This window comes from Rana temporaria, chromosome 4, assembly GCF_905171775.1.
Source record: "Rana temporaria chromosome 4, aRanTem1.1, whole genome shotgun sequence".
Classification (NCBI taxonomy): Eukaryota; Metazoa; Chordata; class Amphibia; order Anura; family Ranidae; genus Rana; species Rana temporaria.
In genome coordinates, this window is record NC_053492.1 from 409,393,741 (window position 1) to 409,419,498 (window position 25,758).

At 43.8% G+C, this 25,758-nt stretch overlaps 1 protein-coding gene across 1 annotated transcript in view; it reads left to right on the forward strand.

The window, feature by feature from the left end:
• Nucleotides 1–25,758, forward strand: part of APLF (aprataxin and PNKP like factor) — a gene marked incomplete at its 3' end in the record, with an annotated part of 257,052 nt that overhangs the window by 112,489 nt on the left and 118,805 nt on the right. The window contains 1 exon segment of the mRNA XM_040351267.1: nt 9,666–9,840. Coding sequence (XP_040207201.1) covers nt 9,666–9,840 — 175 coding nt within the window.

Genomic DNA, 25,758 nt, shown 5'->3' on the forward strand with positions numbered 1-25,758 from the left:
GGTGGATTTACACCTTAAAGTCCCTCATACCCCTAGGTATGAACACAGAATTAAGCATGCAACCCTTTTTAGAATAGATGCACGGACTCACTTTTTGGGTCTCTATACATGGAAATTAATGGGGATACTCTCCTCCTCTATCCCCCCATTATGCCTCACTCTACCATGTTCTAATACAATACAAACTAAGAAACTAGTTTTTACTTTATATTTATTTTTATTCTGGCCTCTTTGGAGGGGTCTCATTAATAATATATAATAGTATCATGGTTTTTGTCCCAAAATAATGTCATATATGCTTGTTGGGCTTCTCTGTGGGAACACGCATACATGCAACTAAACGCGTGCGTGTACTCACATGTCTCTAAAACCCCTTTTCTCCTTTCCCCTTTCTTCCTTCTCCTCTTTTCCCCTTCTTCCCCATTATTTTCCCCTTCTTTTCCTTTTCCTCTTCCTCTCTCTTTTCATCTAAAAGACCTTCGGGTCCGCAAGACACATGTCTGTACACAAAATGAATGTATCCACTTTGGAGCCACAGGGGTGCGCAATTTATTAGAAAACTATATTCTAGTTGCAGTACCCTTTTTTCGCCACTGATTAATTAATTCATACCTAAATGTGATATTTATGTCTCGTTTTTGTGTTAATGTAGGTAGTAGTAGGGATACAGGGCAATCAACGCATAAGATATAGGGAAACCTATAGATCCATACTCCAATTCATCTTTTACTTTTTGAAAGCCGGACGTGCAGTGATATGATATAAAGGAGCACTGCACGCCAGGCTTTGTACGTCCAGACGAAGCTACGCACTCTACGTTGCGAAACGCGTTGACGTCACGCAGAAGCAACTCCCCATCTCAGCAGGAGTTTGGAAAACAATTTCGGGCCTGGAGCAAAGAAATTAAGACGCCAAGTATCAATAGCGTGTGCTAGTCATACAACCTAACCTGGCGCAAGGACTTGGACATAATACACAGGCACAGGGACATCTTTTGGAACAAAAGACTCTTTCTGACCAGCAGAGGAGCATCTGAACGTCACAGACGCCGATATCAGTATACCTCTCATTGAGGCTGTCAGTTATACGATCGAGCCATACATCACCTTACCTCCATCCATGGGGACGGGTAAGATCGTTCCAAACATATATTAATCAATTATAACCCCAGTGCCTGAGTCTAATGCAATTCCTGTTTGAATGCAAATTCTACTATGAATAACATGACAGTTTAAAATGTCTAATTAACAAACACCGGAATATTGCACATAAATGCGCTTTTTGCACTCAATAGAAATGCATGTACTGGGACTGTGAAAACTAATAGTACATGGGAATTTTCTGTTCTATATCGGCCCACACATGAGACAGTCTTCTCTTTACAACCCGCATGTGCATTATAGCCCTGGTATATTCTTGGACTGTGGTATTCTTCCATTTAGACTTGCCCCAATAACTTTCTTGGCTAGCAAAACCTTTCATTTCTAGTACATACTGCTCATTGCCCTGATAAACGGACAGTTTATTATCCAACCTCCCATGGGGATGCCCCGCTGATAATACCCTTATTTTTCTAATACAATTAATATAATATATGGTAATTTTTACCACCTGGGAATCTCAACGGGTCTGCCCCATTCGGTGTCCGGACAGCCTCAGATATATGTTGTCTATGTTTGTCCCAGTCTTTTTTGTGTGTTTTTTGCTTGCACCATGCAATGAACTAGGTTCATTGGTGCAGCGCTGGCCGGCCATAGCTAGTTGGTAATTTTAGCTAGTATTGGTTATTATTAAATTCCATGAATTTTTTGCACTTTTTTGATACTATTCATTATAATTAATTGTATACCTATATTTATTCATTTATAAATAAATAATTTGTAACATATAATACTGTCCGTTACTGCCTTTGTAGCCCCTTTCATCCCTGGAGACACCCTGTCTTGGTGTTTCTAATGGGATTATTTTTTCTTTATGCTAAAGTTACAGATCTTCTTTTAAAATCACTTAAGCACTGGAAGATTTCACCCCTTTCAAAATAAAAAAATAAAAAATACTGCAGCTGCTGACTTTAAAATAAGGACACTTACCTGTCCAGGGCACCCATGATGTCCTCACCCCCGAACCCAACCCATCCGTTGGCTCCGGGTGGAGTTGCCAGCATCTTAAGTAAGGGAATCGCAGGCTGTTTCCCTACTGCGCATTCACGAGTCACACTGTGCATTCTGGCTGGTCCCTGCTGTCTTCTGTGACCTGTGTGTCCCCCAGAAGACAGCATGGGAAATTAAGGAGGGTCCAGACATGGCGTAGATCGACGTGGATACTGTGACGATCTTTTGCCGAAAGTGGGACCAAATACCTTGATTAGACAAGTATCTGCTCCCCCTGAAAGTTGCCAAATGTGACACCGGGGGGGGGGGGGGGGGGGGTGATTTTTCATGAAATTGTCCCTTACCATGTTTTTCTGTCTTCTTGTAATGGCCTCTGTGAGCACCCGAACTTCTCATTTCCTCCTCCGTTTGTTTGAAACAAGCAGTTAGTTGCAGTCTTGTGCACTTTTCTATGCACACTACAAATCCCATAGTTCTTAATCCATCATGCTACGTTCCTACATACAGTGGGACTATAGATAGCGAATGTAGCCACCCTCTAACAGGAAGTCAGATCTCAAAGGAAAAAAAAAAAGGAGCAGCCTGGGAGTAATAAGAAGGTACCTTTTTTTGAGTTAGGAATACATAATTGGATAGAGTTTTTTTTTTTCTTCTTTGAACCAATGTTAAGGGCACTTTAATCATGACAAAAGCCAAGTTTATATTTGAAGATTATCCTAAATCTATTCCTTAAGAAGACATATAACCCCCAAAAAACACAGAAATAATCAGAGATAGCCCAACTGGCCCGAGTGGTTAGCAGGCAAAAGCAGCCTCAGCTTGATTCATTTAGACCACGACTCTAACATGTTTTGCCCTGCCCCATGATTAACCCTTGGGGGTGGGGCGAAACATGTTGGAGTGGTGGTCTGGATAAATCAAGCTGAGGCTGCTTTTACCTGCTAAGCACTGGGGCTGGGGGAAGTGGGTGGCAGCTGGGCTATCTCTTCCTATTTCTGCAGTATACTTTGGGTCTGGACAGACCTTTCCTCAGCCTACACCCTCACTATTCAGCAGGATCCAACTCATCGGACCTTGACAGCCTGAGCGGATGTAAACCCGATTCATGAAATTTGACATAGGCACATATATGTGTAGTGCTTACTTATCTCTCTCCAAAGCCCTACGTCCCGTGTCTTTCTGCTGTTTCGTTCCTCTGTTATTAGCATGATAACTTCTGACAAGTTCTCCCAGACAGGAGATAAAATCAGCCTGAGATTTCTGTCAGGGAGGTTTCTATGAATAGATTAGCAGATCTATCTATCTATCTATCTATCTATCTATCTATCTATCTATCTATCTATCTCTGTCTATCTATATATAGATATATATATATATCTAGATATATATATATATATATATATATATATATATATATATATATATATATTTATCTATATAAAATCTGGTAAATGAATATCCTCATGTTGGTAATGCTGCTAGTACATCACTGACATTTCCCTGCACAAAGGCACCTAAACATTTGCTCCAAAATTTAGCATTGTAAAAAAAAAAAAAAATTGAAAGTTTCTCATGATTGTGCAAACATTCTTGTCCTCAAAGTGGAAAAGTTTGAGTTCTTTAATGAATTTTCGCTAAAAAACTTCTGATCTTTTAAGTTCACTTGGCAATATAACTGCATGCGCTCCAAGTGTCCTAGATCTATCATTATTATTGTTGCAAAATCCTTGTAAATGTAATCTGTTGCTTTGTAATATCTTCAAATGGGAATAGGCAGATGCTGTTCTGAAAGTTATGAAAGATTTTCGAAATATATGCAGTGTTTATACTATGTCTGGACTTTGTTCAGAGTTAAAAAACAAACTAAAACTTTTTTTTTTCATTTTGAAGTAGGGGAGGGTTTATAACCCCCTCAGGTTTTTTCACCATCTGTATCCAAGTGGGGAGAATGCCCTTCATTTCCTGTCCCCCGGACAAAACTGGAAGTTAGGGGAAATCCCTTTTAAAGTGAGGGACCCCCTGGTTGTCGTCAGGGTGAACAGAACTAGTGGCCCGGATTCAGAAAGAACTTACGCCGACGTATCTACTGATACGCAGCGTAAGTGCACGGATGCGCCGTCGTATCTATGCGCCTGATACTGCAAGTTAGATACGCCTGAATTTTGGCTTCATAAGACCGCCGTAAGTTTCCTACGCCATTGTATCTTGTGCGCATATTTACACTGGCCGCAAGGGGCGCTTTCATTGATTTCCGCTTTGAATATGTAAATGAGCGAGATATGCCGATTCACGAGCGTACTTACGCCCGTCGCTGTAATCTACGCCGTTAACGTAAGGCGTACGTCCGGCGTAACGTTAAGCCTCATAAAGCAGGTGTAAGTCATGTTAGGGTATGGACGTCGGAACAGCCGTCGTATTTTACGTCGTTTACGTAAGTCGTACGTGAATGGAGATGCGCTACGCCGGCACAAAGATGCGCCGAGCTACCTGAACCTGGCCCAGTGTCCCCATTGGAAGATTTGGCCTCAATTGCCAATTTAATTTCGCAATCCCTAATGATACATTTCTCTGTGTTCTTGCAAGGGTTTCTTTCTCATGCCGATATATTTCCCAAGCTGGTGGTGTTCATTATATATGAGACATTGACAATTTGGGTTCTCAATTTTCTTGTTCTGATCAGTCTTTTCAGGGACTGTAGTAGGTGCTGACAGAATATACAGTATCTGTCTCTTCAAAGACACTGGACCGCTGCCGACTCTATGTGAAATGTATGAGCTTGCAGACCTTGTAGAAGGTGGACCAAGAGGGATGGATTTCCCAAAGGGGAAACTTTGATCATTCTTACTATCTGCAATTCTCCTAATGAACTCAGAGAAGTAGGAAAAGGGAGGAAAGGAAAGTTTTTTTTTTTTTTTTTTTTCTTCTTTGTACCTTAATTTAAGTGATGCCCATTTTTCCTGTATACCATAAGGAGACTATTGGGTTAACTGCACGAGTTAACGCAGTATCTATGTAACTGAGGCTGGTTAGGTGGGTGTTATCCTTGGTGAGTTGAAGCTCCAAGAGAAGGTCACTGAGCTCTTGAAACGTTAGATTATCTTTGCTAGATATTTTTGGTCAGCTTTGCAACCTGTTAAATAAAGCATCAATCGATGGCTTCTGGTCTCCGGAAACTCCGCTCAAGTCTGTCTCAAGCAGGGTTAAAACCTGTGGCAGGGTTGTCAGTGTGACAGTCTTTTGATACGTTCATAAGATTGAGGACCTAGCCACCTGATAAGCAGATCTACCGGCAGTTCTTTTGTAGCTTATATTAGTTAGTTTGTAGGTTTGTCATTAAATTTAGTGAGACCTATCTTGGTGAGCTTTTTATGGAGAATGTATTTAGCAGACTGTGACATGTTGCCGTTTTCGGACTTCAGCTGCATGCAGAACAAAGTTACATTAGCTGAAATTGACCGTCTTTTAGAGTTATGGTGGTGCAAAGACATTCATTCCTGATACTGACTTAGTGTCGATTGCTGTGTTGGGTTGCTACTGTGAACCAGTATACTTAGTGTAGGTAGAAGAGTAAAATGTAGAAGCTTAGCCATGGCCTGATCGCAGTGCGAAACACATAGGCTGTATTCCACCCTTTGCTGTTATTTGTAGTGTATTTTCCACCTATTTTTTAAATAAAGACAACCTAAGGTTTTTTTTGGAGGTGCGGCTGTCCATCCTTTCAACTTCTACATTTTGCCTCGTGCATTGCCGGCACTCCTGGCCTCCTGAGCAGCTACTCATTGTCCAGCAGACCCCCCTTGAGCAGTAATTTCTCTTTCCCTAGGTAGAAGAGTAGCCTCATGGTAAGATGTATTGTGCATTATCTGCATACTGGTGTCTACAGTTTGCTGTGGTGCAGAAGCCTGGTGTACTGGGAATGAGTAGACGAGTTGTCTTGAGAGGTAGGCACGGTGTACTGTACTGACCTTAGTTGAGAGATACAGCTGCTGTGGCTGGGTGCTGAAGTTTTGGGAGAGATTGTGGGGAATCTGATGCATACGATGCAGTCGAGTGTCTGCTGCTGTTACATCCGTCAATTCTGTTGGCCGCTTGCACCAAAACCTTTTAACCTTGCCATGGCTTTGGGGTGGCCATAGTCTAAATAACATACACAGATTTGTGTTCTTTTTTTATTTACTAAAATACATTTACTAGAATACATTTTGGCCTAAATTTATGAAGAAAGATTACTTCTTTGCAAAGTTATAGAACATTGGGTACAGTGGTACATGACTAAGTAATTGTCCATCAAATTACCACAGTGCTGAAAATTGGCCTGGATGCAAGGAGGTTGTAACATGCCAGTGTTCAAGTGGTTTGCGTATGGTAAATTGTGTTATATTATCATTGTGTTTTTTTTTTGGATAATGAGCATTAAGCCTCGTACACACGACCGGTTTTCCCGGCAGGAAAACTGCCAGGAGAGCATTTGGCCAGGAATCCCGGCTGCGTGTATGCTCCCTAGCAGTTTTCCCAACAGGAAAACTGCCCAGGAAAAATAGAGAACCTGCTCTCTATTTTCCCATCGGGATTCCCGGCAGAGTGTTTCCTGCCGAGAAACCGGTCGTCTGTATGCTTACCTATTCCATTGGAAACCTGCACATGCTCGATAAGAGTTCGATAAGACGCATGCGTGGTAGCATACAAGATTATTGTGGGGTGAAGCAAGATGGAGATAACGGCATCGAATGTGATGAGCGCAGGCTTGTCGTAGTCGATGACGTCACCGCGTTCTTGCCATTCAAAAGAACGGCGGTTCTTTTGAATGGCCGTCTGTATGCACGGCAAGCTTGCCAGGAATCCTGTTGGCGAAACCAACGTTCCTGTTGGGATCGTGTACAGGGCTTTATATTCATATGTATTAAAATGTATTCAGTAAATACTTGTAATTGCAGTAAAAATACATTGCATTGCGCTTTTGCAGATTGGTTGCCACACAATGATTAGCATTGGTTGAATGAGCTCAATTATAGAATAACATTTGATCTATGCTTAATTAGCCACTGAAGCATAGTAATCAAATTGTATTTACTAAATCCAATTACTACAAAACTACAATCTCCAAGTCAAAGGAGAATAACAAACAACACACTTGTACAAAATCATGATGCATGTTTTTAAATTGTGTTGTTCTTGAATCTGTTTTTGTAATGACATTATTGAGGCTATTTATTAATTTATCTGTTTATTATTCCTTGTAAAACTCTTCACTTATTTTGTGTGATATGCCAATGACATTTTTATATGCCTAAAGTGATACTAAAGCTTTGTTTTTTGTTTTTTTAATAAAAAACATGTCATACTTGCCTCCACTGCGCAGCTCGTTTTGCACAGAGTGGCCCCCGAACATCCTCTTCTGGGGTCCCTCGGCAGCTCTTGCGGCTCCTCCCCGCATTAGATAACCCCCTAGGAGAAGCGCTCTCCCGAGGGGGTTACCCTGTGTCCATAGATGCCGAATGTATGAATCGGCCCGGCCTTCTCCTCGTCCTAGTCTGTGACAGAACACTGACTCAGTTTCCCAGCAGTGAGTCAGTGCTCAGCCTATCATGGTCGAGGATGAGGAGAAGGCGGGGATTTGTTACACTGGATGGCCGCCGACTAGACTTCATTTCACAGCGCCGGGAGATCATAAGACTGCAGATGGGCACAGTGAGGCAAGGAGACTCGAGTATAAGCCGAGGGGGGCTTTTTCAGCACAAAAAAAATGTGCTGAAAAACTCGGCATATACTCTAGTATATATGGTATACCTAATAAAACTGGCAGCGATCGTGTCCCGCGGGAGCGGTCGCAGAGCTTCGGACCGGGTCGCGAGCGCGACCCACGGCTGGGCTCTTAAAGGTGACGTGCAGGTACGTGCCTGTGCCCAGCTGTGCCATTCTGCCGACGTATATCGGCGTTAGGCGGTCCTTAAGTGGAAGGGTGTTCTTCCCAATGGCTACAAGTGAAAGGAGCATTGTTCTCAGCAACCATCCCGCTAATCTACCATGAGTTGTAAATATAGTAATTATTAGCAGGGGTTCCCTAAGACTGGAAAGTTATTTCAAGGGTTCCTCCGTGTTAAAAAGGTGAGAAAGGCTGTCCTAAGCTAATCATGAGACCAGGATCCCGCTTCACCAACACGTGTTCGGCATATATCCTTGCTAGTTGCTCAGCATGGGTGGCTTTTTTTAAATATAAAGTCCAATATGCTGTTAAAACAAAGTGCAATAGATATGCGTAATAAATGTTTATTGTGTAAATAGTAATGAAAAATTGGTATAAAAGATCCCTGTATTAACATTTAGAAAAAGTTCCAGTAATAATAGAGCATTACAGAGGTACATACATCCTATTAAATGTATAGAAAATAAAGTTGACTGAGGCTATTATGTACTTTCATGGTACAATACAAAGGGTAGATATAAAAGTTACATTTTTATACCAAAAACTGATTAAAACATATCATAAAAATAGACAAAGCGAAAAATTGTGTTTGTCAGTAGGCTCTATAAAACCGCAGATGGGGTGACACTGGGAGATAACCATGGCCAATAGATGTATACCATCTGCAGACATGAAAAGGGACCGAGGATAGAGATTACGCAGTCCCTTTCTCTACAGCCTGAATTGCACTGAAGATAAATGGACACGAGAGAGCGGCTCCTGTTCATTGGTAAACGGAAGCATCGTAAACACAGTTTACAACACTCAGTAAAAGGAAGGAGCCAGTAAATTACATATTTATCGGCTCCTTACTCCACTCTCCATCCTGAAAGATCTAGGAGAGAGGTGGCAGAGAAGGGGGGGGCCGGAGGAGCGCATGGAGGGGGATCGGAGGAGGGGGGATCGGAGGAACGCACAGAGAGGGACCAGAGGAGGATGTTGGGGGGGGGGGCAGAGGAACCCATGGAGGAGCACAGAGAAGGATACAGAGGGGAGCTAGAAGATGATACAGGGGACACTTAGGAACAATCGGGGTGGCCACGGGGGAAGTTATAATCTCCAATCTCCCTGTGTGGCTTTCAATAAAGCAGCTATCGGTTTAGGCATCGGGAGAATATGCAAGAGTACAAGTAAACCTACAAATACTCTGTATCAGGACCGATACCAACTCTAGTATCGGTATCGGGACAACCCTAGTTTTTGGAATACAAATGTTACCTTTATATCTATTCCTTGTTTGTCAAGCCTTTGTACAGTACCATGAAAGTCCATAATAGCCTTAGTTCACTCTCTGTATTAATGTATATATTTTAAGAATAAAGTACCATTGTAAATAGTCAGTGTATTCGGGGCAGAAAAATACCTGATGTTTAGGGTCTCAGCTAGTGAATGTTGTTCATCTCTTCCTCAAAATATACTTGATAAGTATAGTTTGCAAGGCAACCTATACATAGTGTTAACGAACCTCTGGCCATCCGAAGCTGTTAATTAAAGACCTTTATAAATGAATTATAAAAAGAGCTGTTAAAAGTAACCTTTTAACATCATATATGCATAAAGGTGATAAAGGAATAAATATTGTTTTATTACAGGAATAGTCAAGCACTTGATGAAGGATGTGAATTAAATAATGGCTCTCCATGTTCCACAAGAGACTGTGGGGCAAAAATTGAAGTGGAAGAACCTTCCTGCTCAGGCATGGATAATATCAAGCCAGTTTCATCACGACCATGTGAAAAGGGAAAAGATGAAAACTGCACTGATTTGGTATGTCTTTTACACAAAATTCACAGGGATTTTATTTTCATTCTAAATGTGTTAGAAGAATGTATGATAAGCATATAAAATCAGCATTAAATCTGTTGCAGTAATAAATATACTTGTTAGTACATCTGTGATTGGGACAGTATACCCAAAAGTGATTACCGTATATACTCGAGTATAAGTCAAGTTTTTCAGCCCTTTTTTTAGGGCTAAAAATAGCCCCCTCGGCTTATACTCGAGTCAGTGTACCTGTCGGGTTGCGGGCGTCCATTTTTCAAAAGTCGTGACTTCCTCCTGGCCCGTGATAGGCGTTTGACACTGTGTTCCGCTACCGCCTACTATCACGGAGGTCCTCTCATTCTCTGACTTTCCCAGCAGACACTGTGTTCAGTGTTCCGCCTATCATGGACCTCCTCTTGTCCAAAGATGAAAGAAGGTCCGTTATTGGCGGAACACTGAACACAGTGTCTGCTGGGAAACTGAGTCCGAGGATAAGAGGACCTCCGTGATAGGCGGTAGCAGAAACACTGTGTCAAACGCCTATCACGGAACGGGACCAGGAGGAAGCCATGACTATTGAAAAATGGACGTCCGCGACCCAACAAGAATACAGGTACACTACAGGCATGCCCATGTGTTAAGTAGATGGTTGGAATCTGGTGTCCCTGGGGAAGATTCTACAGAAAAATAAATTGCTAAGGAAGTTAAAAATGAACTACAGCAGCTGAAACAACAAATAGAGGAACGTGTACAGAAACTAAATGCGGAGAAGAATAAAGTCCACAATTATATTACCCGCATTGAGGAAATTACTGCATCACTGGGTGTCTTTTCTTTGCCCATGAGGCGTGCAAATGGGCACAGTGAAGCTGCAAATGGCCATCGTTGACCCTCTTTTCCGCTTACACTAGCTGCTGCATTCTCACCCTAGGCTTATACGTCAATACGTTTTCCCAGTTTTTTTGTGGTAAATTAGGGCCTTGGCTTATACTCGAGTATATACGGTATTTGTTTTTTGGTAGATGATTAGATTGAATCTCTGCTTTACCCATATGGGATAGGTAAGAGGTTTACTTAAAGTGGTTCTAAAGGCTCAAGGTTTTTTAATTTGTGATGGACCTAAAATATCTTCTAGATTAAAGGGCAGTGCTATGCTGCAGGGAACATTCTTTAACAAATTTGCTCTTGAGTAGTTGTGACTGGAACAAATGATTTCAGTCTGAGGAAAAATCAACAAGAGCTGGTCGTGTCATGCTTAATAAATACACACTGAACATGCCGATTTGTATCTGACATCTAGAAATACAGGATGTTCCAAGCATGGTGCCTGCAAAACCTGTAATAATCTATTTATTATTTTCTGCTGTAAGGTTGATTGGCATCATGGAGACATAATGCATTTAAAATGTTTTTCAATTTGCTGTAAGAATTTTTATTGTTATGTTATTTTTTAGGAAGCTGTCTGTTATGCACTGATCATAGGGCTTGTGTTGCTTGAGTAGAGCAATTGAGTATTGATTGATATATTTGTTCACGGCACCCGAGGACATGGAGGCTCAGCAAAACCGTTCTTTCTCTTGCTTACAACGCATGTGCTCACATTATATTCTGTGCACAGTGAGGGCTTATGAATACAGGGCACTTACATGCACCCTACTTGTTTTTTACTGTGCTACTCTCAGCAAGCCCCACGTCTACCAAAGCACACCTGCTGGAAGAGAAGTGTACTTAATCTGATGTGAAGCTTAAAGTGATACTAAAGTCTCATTTTTTTTGTTTTTTAAAAATAACAAACATATATTATACTTGCCTGCCCTGGGCAGTGGATTTGCACAGAGCAGCCCAGGTCCTCCTCTTTTGGGGTCCATCTTCAGCACTCCAGGCCCCTCCCTCCTGTTGAGTGCCCCTGTCTCAGCCAATAAGAAGGGAGAGTCCCGGGCAGCCGTGTCTCTCGTTCAACATTGATGGATCGAGATGTGGATCAGGGAGGTATTAGGGAGACTGAGGGGGAATGCTGCACATTCTATGCATTAAAGCGGAGGTTCACCCAAAAAATACATTTTTAACATTACATTCAGCCGAGTTGTCCTAATGACAGTCGGCTGTTTTTTTTTTTTTTGTTCCGTACATACCGTATTTTCACCGCCGCTTCCGGGTATGTCTTCTGCGGGACTGGGCGTTCCTAATTGATTGACAGGCTTCCGACCGTCGCATACTGCGCGTTACGAGTTGCCGAAAGAAGCCGAACGTCGGTGCGCAGGCGCCGTATAGAGACGCACCGATGTTCGGCTTCTTTCAGCAACTCGTGACGCGCTGTATGCGACGGTCGGAAGCCTGTCAATCAGATAGGAACGCCCAGTAACGCAGAAGACATACCCGAAAGCGGCAGTGAATATACGGTATGTACGAAAAAAAACAAACAGCCGATTGTCATTAAGATAACTCGGCTGAATGTAATGTTAAAAATGTATTTTTGGGTGAACCCCCGCTTTAAGATAAAAAAAAAACCTTCTGCCCTTACAACCACTTTAATGCCACGTACACACGATCGGAATTTCTGACAAAAAAATGTTCGATGTGAGCTTTTGGTTGGATATTCCAACCTTGTGTAGGCTCCATTGGACATTTGCTGTCGGAATTTCCGACAACAAATGTTTGAGAACTGGTTCTCAATTTTTCCGACAACAAAAGTTCTTGTCGGAAATTCCGATCGTGTGTATGATCGTGTGCATGCTCGGAATCATTGGACTTTATTTTTCAGCTTGTTGTAGTGTTGTAGGTCACCGCGTTCTTGACGGTCGGAATTTCCGACATTTGTGTGACCGTGTGTATGCAAAAACATACTTGGGGGGCGCACCCTAAAAAATGCTTTACATCTAAGATGGTGCTGCTATAAGATCAAAGACGGTACAAAACAGATTACAGCACACACATGCAAAAATGACATTTATCCTGCAAGGCTAGTTGAAAACACCTGAACATATTCAAAAATACGGGGGTTTGGTCACGCTATATGGTCATATAGTGCGAAGCCCACTTAGGCCTCTTTCACACCTGCGGACCGTATGTCCGCTTTTTCATCCATCCGTTTGCGGATGAAAAAGAGCCATTGGTCCCTATGAGATTGCGGGTGTCAGCGGATGAACATCCGCTGACGCCCGATCTCGTCCGCCTTCGTAATGATCTGATTCTGCAGACGGAAGAAAACCCTATTTCTCCTTCCGTCTGCGGATTGGATCGGATGAACACGGACATACTATGGGAGAGCGGAGAAAAAACAGGGCGGTCCCTGCACAGTGTGCGGGGACCGCCCTGTTATCCGCCGGCTCAGCTGGGATCAACAGAGTGATCCCCGCTGAGCATACGTAGGCGGATCAGTAATGATCCGCCCCGTGTGAAAGGGGCCTTTGTGCGACAAAGTACCCCGGATTAGTGGGTCCTAACCTAGTAATAGAATCAAGAAACCTGTGTCTCAACCATGGGAGATAAACTCCTCTATATGGGAGAACTGAAGGGATTCCTCCTATGCATTGGTGGTCACTAATAAGAGGTATTGAGGAGGGGGAGGGGTGCTCCAGCCTAAGAGATCCGGTCAGGGTCTATACAACATACAAAAACATACTTGGTGGGCACACCCTAAAAAATGCTTTACATCTAAGATGGTTCTGCTATAAGACCAAAGACAGTACAAAACAGATTAAAGCACACACATGCAAAAGCATTTATCCTGCAAGGCTAGTTAAAAACACCTGAACATATTTGTGTGTATGCAACACAAGTTTGAGCCACATTCCGTCACAAAAAAATCCACGGTTTTATTGTCGGCATGTCCGATCGTGTGTACGCGGCATAAGTAGTATTAAAAAGTCTAATGTTTGTAAGTAAATGCTTTCATAGCGATCTGTTAAAGCGGTAGTAAACTCAAACATGTAATTACTAAATCGCCATATATAGCTTAAGTTAGGTATTTTCAATCAAAGTTACATATATAGTATGCCAAAAAAAACGTCTTACTTGTTTCAATATACGTTTTTGTGAACACTCCTGCTTGTACCTCCCCGCCGCCATTTCTACTGCTGTCTTCCATGCCTATACAGTGATATATTTCCGCCCTCAGTATGTAGCTGTGGCTATAATCCCGCGCGTGCGCATGATTTCCTGAAGCCGAGCCGCGTCTCTCCACAACCCCTCCGACGTAGCGAGTCACATGGGGTCAAGGCTCAGCTTCTTAATAGAAGTATCGCGGGATGTCGGGGCTGACGTCACCATAAGGAAATGACGCAGCCCCGACATAAACAGATTTTTAGCCGGCAGAGGCTCTGCTTGCCGAATTTAACGGGGATCCGGCGCATGCGCGGTACGCGTCCCCACTCGTCAATCTAGCTGTAACTTCAGAAGCAGGCAGGTAAGGAAAAAAATATAAAATGTCAATCGGTTTACAAGGATGAAATGCACAATTACATTGAAAGTGAATATTTTGACTTTACAACCACTTTAAGCCAGGGTTTCTCAACCAGTGTCCCATGGAACCCTAAGGTTCCTCCAGAGGTTGCTAGGGGTTCCTTGAGCAATGAGCAATTTTAGCCTCTCAGATAAGTTCCCACTGACACCATTGATCTTTTTAGCTATCTGTATGTAATTCTCCCCAATGAACACAAGTATAAGGAACATTCTTCGTACTGACCATCACACTAATGTATCATGAATTGTATATATCCACTTGCCGCCCGCCAATGACAAATTGACGTCGGCAAAGTGGTTGTAGAATCCTGACTGGACGTCATATGACGTCCTCAGGATTCTTAGCCGCTGCGCACCCCCGGGGGCGCGCATCGCGGCGATCGTTGTTGCGGGGTGTCAGTCTGACACCCCGCAACACCGATCTCGGTAAAGAGTCTCTCACGGAGACTCTTTACCACGTGATCAGCCGTGTCCAACCACTGCTGATCACGATGTAAACAGGAAGAGCCGTTGACGGCTCTTCCTCACTCGCGTCTGACAGACGCGAGTAGAGGAGAGACGATCGGCGGCTCTCCTGACAGGGGGGGTTCGCACTGATTGTTTATCAGCGCAGCCCCCCCTCGGATCGCCACATGGACCACCAGGGATGCCCACTAAGGAAGGGCAAAACTAAAAAAAAAAGGGGCAAAAAAAGTCCAAAAAAAAAAAGTCTGAAAAAAAAAAAAAAAAAGGTCTGGGAAAAAAAAAAAAAAGATGCCAATCAGTGCCCACAAATGGGCACTGACTGGCAACAAGTAAATCAGTGCCGCCCCACAGTGTCCATCAGTGCCGCCCCACAGTGTCCATCAGTGCCACCCCACAGTGTCCATCAGTGCCACCCCACAGTGCCCATCTGTGCCACCCCACAGTGCCCATCTGTGCCACCCATAAGTGCCACCCCACAGTGCCCATCTGTGCCGCCCATGAGTGCCCATCAGTGCCGCCCATGAGTGCCCATCAGCGCTGCCCATGAGTGCCCATCAGTGCCGCCTATGTGTGCCCATGAGTGCCGCCTATGTGTGCCCATCAGTGCCGCATACCAGCGCCGCCAATCAGTGCCACCTCATCTGTGCCCGTCAGTACTACCTCGTCGATGTCCATCAGTGCCATCTCATCTGTGCCCATCAGTGCCACCATATCAGTGCCCGTAATTGAAAGAGAAAACGTACTTATTTACAAAAAATTACAGAAAAAAATAAAAACGTAATTTTTTTCAAAATTTTCGGTCTTTTTTTAGTTGTTGCGCAAAAAAAAAAATCGCAGAGGTGATCAAATACCACCAAAAGAAAGCTCTATTTGTGGGTAAAAAAGGACGCCAATTTTGTTTGGGTACAGTGTAGCATGACCGCGCAATTGCCATTCAAAGTGCGACAGTGCTGAAAGCTGAAAATTGGCTTGGGCGGGAAGGTGTATACGTGCCCTGTATGGAAGTGGTTAAAGTCATTTTTAGCAGGCGTTCCCTGAAAAAGCACAACCACTGCTCCGAATTTGACATGCATGTGAGTGCGTGTCCCAAAACACACACACTGTACATGCAGAGACACACGCTGTACCCACAAGGATGTCCAATTGGGAGCAGTGGCCATGTCTGTGCAGCTGCTGCATCCCAGTTGACATTAGTGGGATGCACGGAACACCTTTTTTACAGGAAACGTCTGTGAAGAGTAAAAGGAGCTGCCATTGATGACCTCTCTTTGAGTCTCTGTTCACACTGATGCGATGCAGGATTCACAGTGTGTGTGTGTCCCGCACAGAAATAACAATTGCATTCCATTTGTGTGAACCGCTGCGGACCAGTTTCAGCAGACATGTTTGGCCGTGTGTTGGCCCGAGCGGACCATTTTCGGGCGGATCGGACAGGTTTCCAGCGGACAACTGTTTCCTGGACTTGCTTTAAAACAGTCCGCTGGAAACCTGTCCGCCCGGACATGTACGGTCGTCTGTACAGACCTACCGTACATGTCCTGCCGCCCGCCATCCCTCGCATGCGTCGAATGACTTCAACGCATGCGTGGAAGCATTTTAAAGGCGGGCCGCCCACGTCGCCGCGTCATTGTCGCGGCAACACCGCGTCATCGACGCGGCGACACCGCGGACACGCCCCGCGTATTGTTTACGCGCGGACCTCTGTTCGATGGTGTGTATAGCCATCGAACAGAAGTCCCCGGGCAGTCCCCGGGCAGACATGTCCGATGAAAACGGTCCGCGGACCGGTTTCATCGGACATGTTTGCTCGTGAGTACTCGGCCTTAAGTTAACGACACAGGTGGGAAAACGCAGTGTAATTGGCTGAATCGGATCTTGTGGGTGCTCACTGGAGGAACCCAGCGCAGCAAAAAAAAGGTGCATGCACATTTTTCATGCAGGAGTGGTTCGATTTGAGCCATACAAAATGAATCAAATTGCACTGCAAAGAATCGCATGTGAGTTGAACAGGGATGCAGTGTGATTCCTGTCCGAATCACATTAGTGTGAACCTAGGCTAAGAATACTTCCTACGTGACTGTTTCTGGGTCTAATATTCTCTGTTCCATCACCAAGAACAAAAAAGGCAAATTAGAAAGCCAGTATTAGGCCCCATACACACGACCGAGGAACTCGACGTGCCAAACACATCGAGTTCCTCGGCGAGTTCAGTGTGGAAGCCGCCGAGGAGCTCGGCGGGCCGACTTTCCTCATTGAACAACGAGGAAATAGAGAACATGTTCTCTTTTCGGCCCGACGAGTTCCTCGACGGGTTCCTCGCTGAAAAGTGTACACACGACCGAGTTTCTGGCTGAATTCTGCCGAGAAACTCGGTCGTGTGTACGGGGCCTTAGATCCGAACTCCTGATCTGCAAACTTGTTCCAGGTCAGTGCCTTAGGAAGGACTGAAGCCACTGGTTCAGCATAACAGCCAGTCAGATATTTTCAGAAAGAAAGGCTGGCATGGGCAGCCTCCATGTTCTTTCAGTACAGGTTTTCCTATCTTGCTCAGATCATTTAATATTGTTCTATCAAGGTTGAAGCTGCTGTCCTTGGTTCATCGGGCATGCTGATTGCTTTTGACAATTAGGACTTGCATGCAAGGGTGGACGGACAACACATGGGACACCCGGGCAATAGAAGTTTATGGGGCCCCTGGGCTTACAGATGGCCACCATGCCAGGAGGCAGTGCAGCTAAAATCTCAGGATTTTCATATCAAAAGCATGTGGGTTTAAGACATAGCAGGGACAGATGTAAAAAAAAAACACAGATTTTTACATACTGTCCCTGGTTTTATTGAGCCTGGCAACCCTGATGGGGCCCCCTAGTGGCATGGGGCCCTCGGACAGTGCCTGAAAGTCCCAATGGTCAGTCCGCCCCTGCTTACATGTAGCCTTCATTACCCCTCCCTATCACCTTTCTCAGACATTGCACCAACATGTCTATAACTCAAAAACATTATCCACTTCACGTCGGTCAGATGACTGTAGATACCTGGTGATATGACAAGCTCCTTAGCTCAGGAAGCAGAGAAAAACAGTAAGCCAGAGCTGAGCCTAGGGACATAAATCACATTATTACTTATTAGATAAAACTGCTGATGCTGACAAACTATTCCTTGAGTTATATCTTGTAGTGTTGGCTTATGGATTTCATATTGCAACGGATGTATAGCCTGCTGCTTACAGCATTGAGATAGCATTTCACAATTAATGCTCCTATTGCCTCTTCTTCCCTCCCCGGCTTTTCCTACTAGCACAATTTCCTTCAAATCTTATAAGCTTGTCTATGCTATTTCTTCTTTTCGAACATCCGAAGGAAACAGCGGCTTAAAACTAGGCTGGGTATACTGTAAACTTGGTGCTGTATTATTTCCTCCTAAGATGAAATAAATATAGAGAAGACTGTTTAATCCTGTAAATGGAAAATTCACGCTTTTTTTGTTGCCTGTTAATGTCCTTTTATCTTTCTGTGCTGTAGGGCTCTCGTCACACTTTCTGAAAAATATACAATCCCCTCTTAATTTGTATCTGGATTGGTATCGTTTTCATTTTATTCTGCCAACAATGACCCTTTCCGAAGGGTGAAACATTTAAAACAATTTTTAATTCAGAACTCCAAGCAGATATCAAACTACAATCATGGCCAAAAGTTTTGAGAATGACACAAATATTAATTTTTACAGTCTGCTGCCTCAGTTTTTATTATGGCAATTTGCATATACTCCAGAATGTTATGAAGAGTGGTCAGATGAATTGTAATTGCAAAGTCCCTCTTTGTCATGAAAAAGTACTTAACCACTTTAAAGGGGTTGTAAAGTTAAATATATATTTTTTTTAAATAACAAACATGTTATACTTACCTCCACTGTGCAGCTCATTTTGCACAGAGTGTCCCCGAACCTGGTCTTCTGGCGGCTGTCTCAGCTCCCCCCGCAAGGACTCAACACCTTAATGCAAGCGAGCTCGCATGGTGTTGAGTTCCTCCCGGCACGCTCCCGTGATACAGCCGGCTATTGCCGCTCACTGTATCACTCGGCCCTGCCCCTGGCGCGCCGCGTCATTGGATGTGATTGACAGCAGCGCAAGCCTATGGCTGTGGTCTAGGGCTAGAATTATTGCTCTCGCTCTACCAATCGTGGCGATACCTCACATGTGTGGTTTGAACTAGGGTTGTCCCGATACCACTTTTTTAGGGCCGAGTACAAGTACCGATACTTTTTTTCATGTACTCGCCGATACCGAATACCGATACTTTTTTTAAATGTTATGTGACAGTGAGAAGAATGTCCCTTACATAATTGGTGGTCAGTAGGAAGAATGTTCCTTACATTGGTGATGATCAGTGAAAAGAATGCCTCTTACATTGGTGGTCGGTGGGAAGAATGCCCATCACATTGGTGGTCGGTGGGAAGAATGCCTATTACATTGGTGGTCGGTGGGAAGAATGCCTATTACATGCAGCTTCTCAGTGCATCCCTGTGCGATGGAAGGATCCACAACCTCCCACGATAGGTGAATGGCACAATAGGGTCATTAAAATTGAGGAAATGGAACGGATCATTCATCAAGCAAAGGATAGGGCTGAGAAATTTAGATATACTTGGGGGTGCTGGACGCAATACAGGGAATCTTTATCCAAGGGAGCTCCGCTTGCTCCCTCTAACAACCTAATTCAGCAGACCCCAATTAATAATACTTAAACGCTGAATAAAAGTACATCCGTTTCTTCCTGATTCCCCCCCCCCCCTCCTTGCGCTTCAGCTTTCTTTATAAATGGGTATGAATTTGAGTATGGGGCTCAAACTTCAGTAGACGCTATCGTGGAAATGTACCTCTAAGGATGATGATCCTATATGTTTAGTTCACCCAAGTGCAGGGCGTCCCCCCCCCCCCCCTTTTTTTTTTTTTTTTTTTTTTTCTCTCTTCTCTCTCTCTTTTCCTCTTCATGATATGGCTGACTTTTACCCAGGGTTTATATCAGGGGGACCCTACGAGCTCAAGGACCATGCCAACCCTAACCTTTGGGTTGATACCACGATTACCTTCCCGTCCACAGTGTAGTTCCCATCAGGGGTGGACTTTTTGAGAATGGGATTGGCGATGGTCTCCTACGCAATCTTTTTTTCTTTTTTTTTGACATAGGGTCCCTAACCACATTCGCCTCTCTGATTGATTCCTTGATCCCTCGTTCAAGGACTCGGGTGGGGTCAGTTCCCCTCCCCTTCAGAGGATCTTCAATTTCTATATGAACTAGATATTTCTTAATCTTTACAAGACTGGAATAAATGCATTATTATTAATGTTTGCTTTCCTTTGTACAAGAAATGTGATTTTGACAGCCTTGTGAAATGCATTGTACATGTTAATATTCCTGATTATTTATATTTGTTTAATAAATAAATAAATACATTTGGAAAAAAAAAAAAAAAAAAAAAAAAGAATGCCTATTACATTGGTGGTCGGTGGGAAGAATGCCTATTACATTGGTGGTCGGTGGGAAGAATGCCTATTACATTGGTGGTCGGTGGTAAGAATGCCCATTACATTGGTGATCAGTGGGAAGAATGCCCCTTTACAGATGGCAAAAAAATTCATTGGGGTTACTATTTTGCAAGATGGAAATTAGTCAATGCAAAAAAAAAAAAAAATGCTGCTTTTTTAACATTGCATTTTAAACTTCAATTAGGTACTATAGGTGTAATACAGAATAACTGTCAGCGGGTGGCACTGTCTTAACTTAATTCTTATCTTCTTACTTAGTCATGAGAGAAAGGCAGCCCCCCTCCCCCTGGGCCAGGCTTGCTGAGCTTATCAAAACTGAACTTTGCTTTAAAAAAAAAGTTTCTAAAGTATTACAAATTATTTACATAAATTGATCAATTTCTTTTACATGAATAACATTATTAATATTTAGAAATTAGAATACAACTACATTCCTAAAGTACAATTGATAAAGCTCTGTTTTTTATGTGACTCCATACTGAGTGACACAGAAAGAACATGCAATGCAGTGACAGTGACTACTTCTGGCAGTGGCAACTACACATAGCTTGCAACTGTGACTGTGCACTACTGTAGACTAGACACTCAGTATTACTATTCATTCAGCTTGAATCACTTATCACTGTCTCACTCTCTACAATCTTACTTGCTCGGCGAGGGCTGCCTGCTGCTACGATGTTCGTCCTGCTCTCCTCCCACTCTCCTCCCTCTCTCTTGCCCACTCTCCACCCCTCTCATCATTTAGCAGCACGAGGTGAGGAAAACGCATACCAATTGGATGATCTTTGGCGCTCTCTCCACCCCTTCTCAGCTGCTGCTCTCCGCCCCCTCTATGCACCCGCTCGAGGTGAAACCATTAGGAGGATCTTTGCTGCTCTCTCTCCAGTGTCCACCCCTTCTCAGCTGCCGCTATACGCCTCCTATATGCACCCGCCCACCAGCCCGCTCGAGGGGAGTAAACAAAAACAGTAACACAGCAATATAGGATGATCGTTGCCGGCTCTCTCCACCCCTTCTCAGCTGCCGCTATATGCCTTCTCTATGCACCCGCGCACCAGCCCGCTCGAGGGGAGGAAACAAAAACAGTAACACACAGCAATATAGGATGATCGTTGCCGGCTCTCTCCAACCCTTCTCAGCTGCCGCTATATGCCTCCTATATGCACCCGCCCACCAGCCCGCTCGAGGGGAGGAAACAAAAACAGTAACACACAGCAATATAGGATGATCGTTGCCGGCTCTCTCCACCCCTTCTCAGCTGCCGCTATACGCCTCCTATATGCACCCGCTCACCAGCCCGCTCGATGTGACAAAAAAAAGTATTCTACCAGGTATCGGGAGTATTTGCGCGAGTACAAGTACTAGCGCAAATACTCGGTATCGGTCCCGATACCGATACTAGTATTGGTATCGGGACAACCCTAGTTTGAACACTGCTTTCATATGCGGGTGCTACTCACGTATGCGGTCGCTTCTGCACGCGAGCTCGGCGGAACGGGGCGCGTTCCAGGCTCCTAACTTTTTTAGCTAGCTCCTAGATTCCAAGCAAATTTGTCAAGCCCTGTTTTAAATTGCACCTTTTTGTGAAATGTTGAAAACTGAAGGTACACAAAACTGTAAATAAAAAACAGTTTACTCTAAAAATCCGGAGGTTACCATTTTTCACCTACAGCTTTCAGAATTTGAAAAGACACCTCAAACTAGACATTTTCTGAAAGTACCTGTAGATAAAAAAAAAGTGCTACTGATTTTTTTGGGCCCCACAGTAATTGTGCAAATGTTCATCATATAACTGTTTTCACAAAACTACACTAACATTATTAATAGTACACATAAATACAACACAACGTACTAAATTACTACTAAAGCATTGTTCATATGTGGCATACTAAAGTGTACGCTCATGGAGGAGTATGTTTCCCCGCACAGGGATGCACATGTGTTCCATGCTTCTTTGAACAAGCAGTCCCATTTATGTAAATAAGGGTGCAACTGCTAAACAGGCATAGCTGCTGTTCCCAATCTGACATCTGTGCGGGTGTGGGTACACGACCCCGAACGCAGACAGTGTGAGCTCTGGGCCATGCATGTGGACCTACATGTATGTTAAATTGGGAGCAACAGCTCTGCTTGTGCAGTTGCTACATCCCAAATGACATGAATGGTACTACCTGCACCAATATGTACGGTTCACCTGTGCATCCCTGTAAAGTTACGCTTTGGATGTCCTATGTCAACAAGGCCTTAAGCCCCTTTCACACAAGCAGACCAATTGGGTCTGCCTGTCTGTTTTGCATGCAGGCCCAATCGGACCACCTAATGTTCTCTATGGAGATGCTTATGTAAATAGACATGTGTGTGTTTATTCCTGCCTGCATCTGATCCAATCCGGTCCACTAAAAACAGACGAATGGGGATCCCATTCCCTATCCATTTGGCAGATCGAATCAGATGGTATTTTGCATCAGCGCATCGGACTCGGAGCTGTCATACTCCTGCTCAGTGGGGATCAGCAGGCAGTTCCCCCGCTGAGCAGGCAGATCTGCATGACAGAGTCCGCAACATGTGAAAGGGGTATTACCAGGAGTGGGCCGGTCCATTAGGGGCACAGGGGCGCCGCCCCCCTGCAGGGCACCATTTTGTATAAGTTATTTTTTTCAAGTCACATGATTAGAGCCTGAGGCTGTAATTATCTTGAAAAAGGTTTTGCTAGGGGCGCAACCACCCACCTGTGACAATAGCAAATTAATATTCAATATTGTCTTCTGGCTTCTCCCTCTGGCCAATAAGGACAGGAGGCGGATCAAGTTGGCCGGGAGGAGAAGCTGAGGAGGCCGTGGAGGGGTGAGTGTGAGGCGGCATCACTGTGGAGAGACTAGGTGCAGGCTTTACCCCCACCTGCACCAATTCCTCCCCCAAATCAGATAACAAAAAGGATCTTTCCAGGGTCGAATCCAAGCTCTGGTCGATGAACATTGCTGGTCCATTCACTATTTGCACTCTCATGTAGTTGTTGGTATTCATAAATGCAAAGATGCAAGCACTACTAATACAAATAATTGATGCATATTAATATTCCCATATCTGTGGAAATGTGAACCACTCGTTTAGGTCTTTCCCAAAATAGAAGAACCACATCCAACTTTTGTAGATAATGACCTTTAGGCAAATAAATATTACAAATATATCACTTGTCTAGAATAAGATAAAGGAGAGGATCATCCAAAATAAAACTTACTGAATAATGTACAACAAGGAGTTTACGTAAACCTGATTTGGTTTGAAACATGTTTTTAAGATCTGATTGCAGTAGCACATTGTATTCTTTAAAAAATTTCAATAAAAAATTATTAAAAGAGTTAAGGGAGAAACACTTTGGGGACCTAATGCTATCTGCCGTTCCCTGTAATTGTCTTAAATTAATACCTTTATGCCTATGTCTCCTTATGGAACGTAGGCCCAGGCTCTACATGCTTCATTGACTTCTGGCTTTTCTGAGTGAAGATTATAGCCCAATTGAGCCCTCCTGATGTATTTACTGTAATGCAGCCAAGCTATAGGTAAAGTAATAAATATGCTTCTACTTTTACTTTTTTTATAGCTGCTAAGTGCTGCAGCTACATACAATACCCTGTGCTGACTGTACATGGTGGAAAGTCCAGGTGCTACTCCAAAAGACAATGCGGCAACCCCTTCTATTCCAGTGGTTTAACACCAATACTATGAACATTGCTCACTTTAACAGTGCTGCTCATGAAGCAAGAGCACTGTTGGTCAGAGCAGTGTGACAAACAGCGGTTTGACTCTCCTATGTGATGTCAGCACAAAGTACTTTAATCATTCCTTAGCAGCTAAATAACAAAGTTATAGTCAGCGTATTTTTTTTACAGTTTATGCGGCCTAAAAAAGCAAGAGGGTTCAATTGGGCTTTAAGTAGCATCCCTTTTAATGGTTATCGTCAGCGTTTGTCAATCACCGGGCAAATGCCAGACATTTGGTTAAAAATAGAGGCTCTGGCATCTGAAAGATAGGTGGGTGGGCTTTATGCAAAGCTTAAAGAGGTTGTAAACCTCCAATCCCCCCCCCCCCCCCAAAAAAAATAAAAAAACCTGTAAGACAAAGGAATAATGAGCTAGTATGCCTGGCATACTATACTATATATATATATATATATATATATATATATATATATATATATATATATATATATGTCAGAAGGCTGGTCGCAGGCTAGCCTGGATTTGTAGGAGGAGTCTGGGAGGTATAAATCTCTCCTCCTCCTGCAGGTCCCTCGTCGGCTTGGCTTCTGGTACCCACCCTCCCGTCCCCCTTTTTTCATTTAATATTTTCATTTCATTCCAGACATCAGTCATTATCATTCTCTTATCTAAGGGTATGCCCTCTTTCAGGCGTACCGACCAGCTAGGCCAAGGCACACCGCAGGTCTTGGTCATTAGGGTTGTCTCATATCACGAGGGAAGACGCTGACTACAAATATATATATATATATATATATATATATATATATATATATATATATATATACACACAGGGCTCAAAATTTGAAGTCCTGAGCTACTAGTCAGGCCTTAAGGGTTACTCGCCACCAGTTGCCCCACCCAGCCCGTCCGCCCCTAATTTCGCCTTTAAACACGCTCTCATAAATCTCATGAAATGACACTTAAATGTTTTATGCAGAATTAAGTTATAAAAATAAATATTAACAACAACTGTATCCGTGCCCACCAATGAAGGCTGCCTATGCCCACCAAAGCAGCCTTGTGTCCACCAAATGCAGCCTTGTGTCCACCAAATGCAGCCCGTATCCACCAAATGCAGCCTGTGTTCACCATGCAGCCCGTATCCATCAAATGCAGCCCGTGCCCACCATGCAGCCTGTGTTTACCAAATGCAGCCTGTGTCCACTATGCAGCCTACCTGGTTCCTGTGTGCAGGGGAGGAAAGGAACAGGAGAGCCGCACAGGTGATCAGAGCACAGCGTGGGGAACACAGGATAACAGTATTCATTTTACTTGCCATGTTCCCGCCGCGCAACGTCATATGTAGCCCCGCCCCCTGTCCGGGGAACTTTGATTGACATATCACCCGTCACCAGGATTGGACGGGTGATCTGTCTATCAAATTTCCGGGACCAGGAGGCGGGGCTGGATCTGACAGCGAGCGGTGGGGAACACGGCAATTAAAATGAAAACTGTTATCCTGTGTTTCCCGCACTGCGCTCTAAACATCCGGGCGGCTCTCTCTCTCTTCCCCCCCCCGGGCCCCAGGCAGCCCTTCCTCACCAGACCTCAAAATCCACTCGCAAAATGTGAGCAGGCAAGTGGATTTTTTGAGGGCTGTATATATATATATATATATATATATATATATATATATATATATATATATAGTAAATATCTCCTAAATGGTACCAGTTTAGGAGATATTTA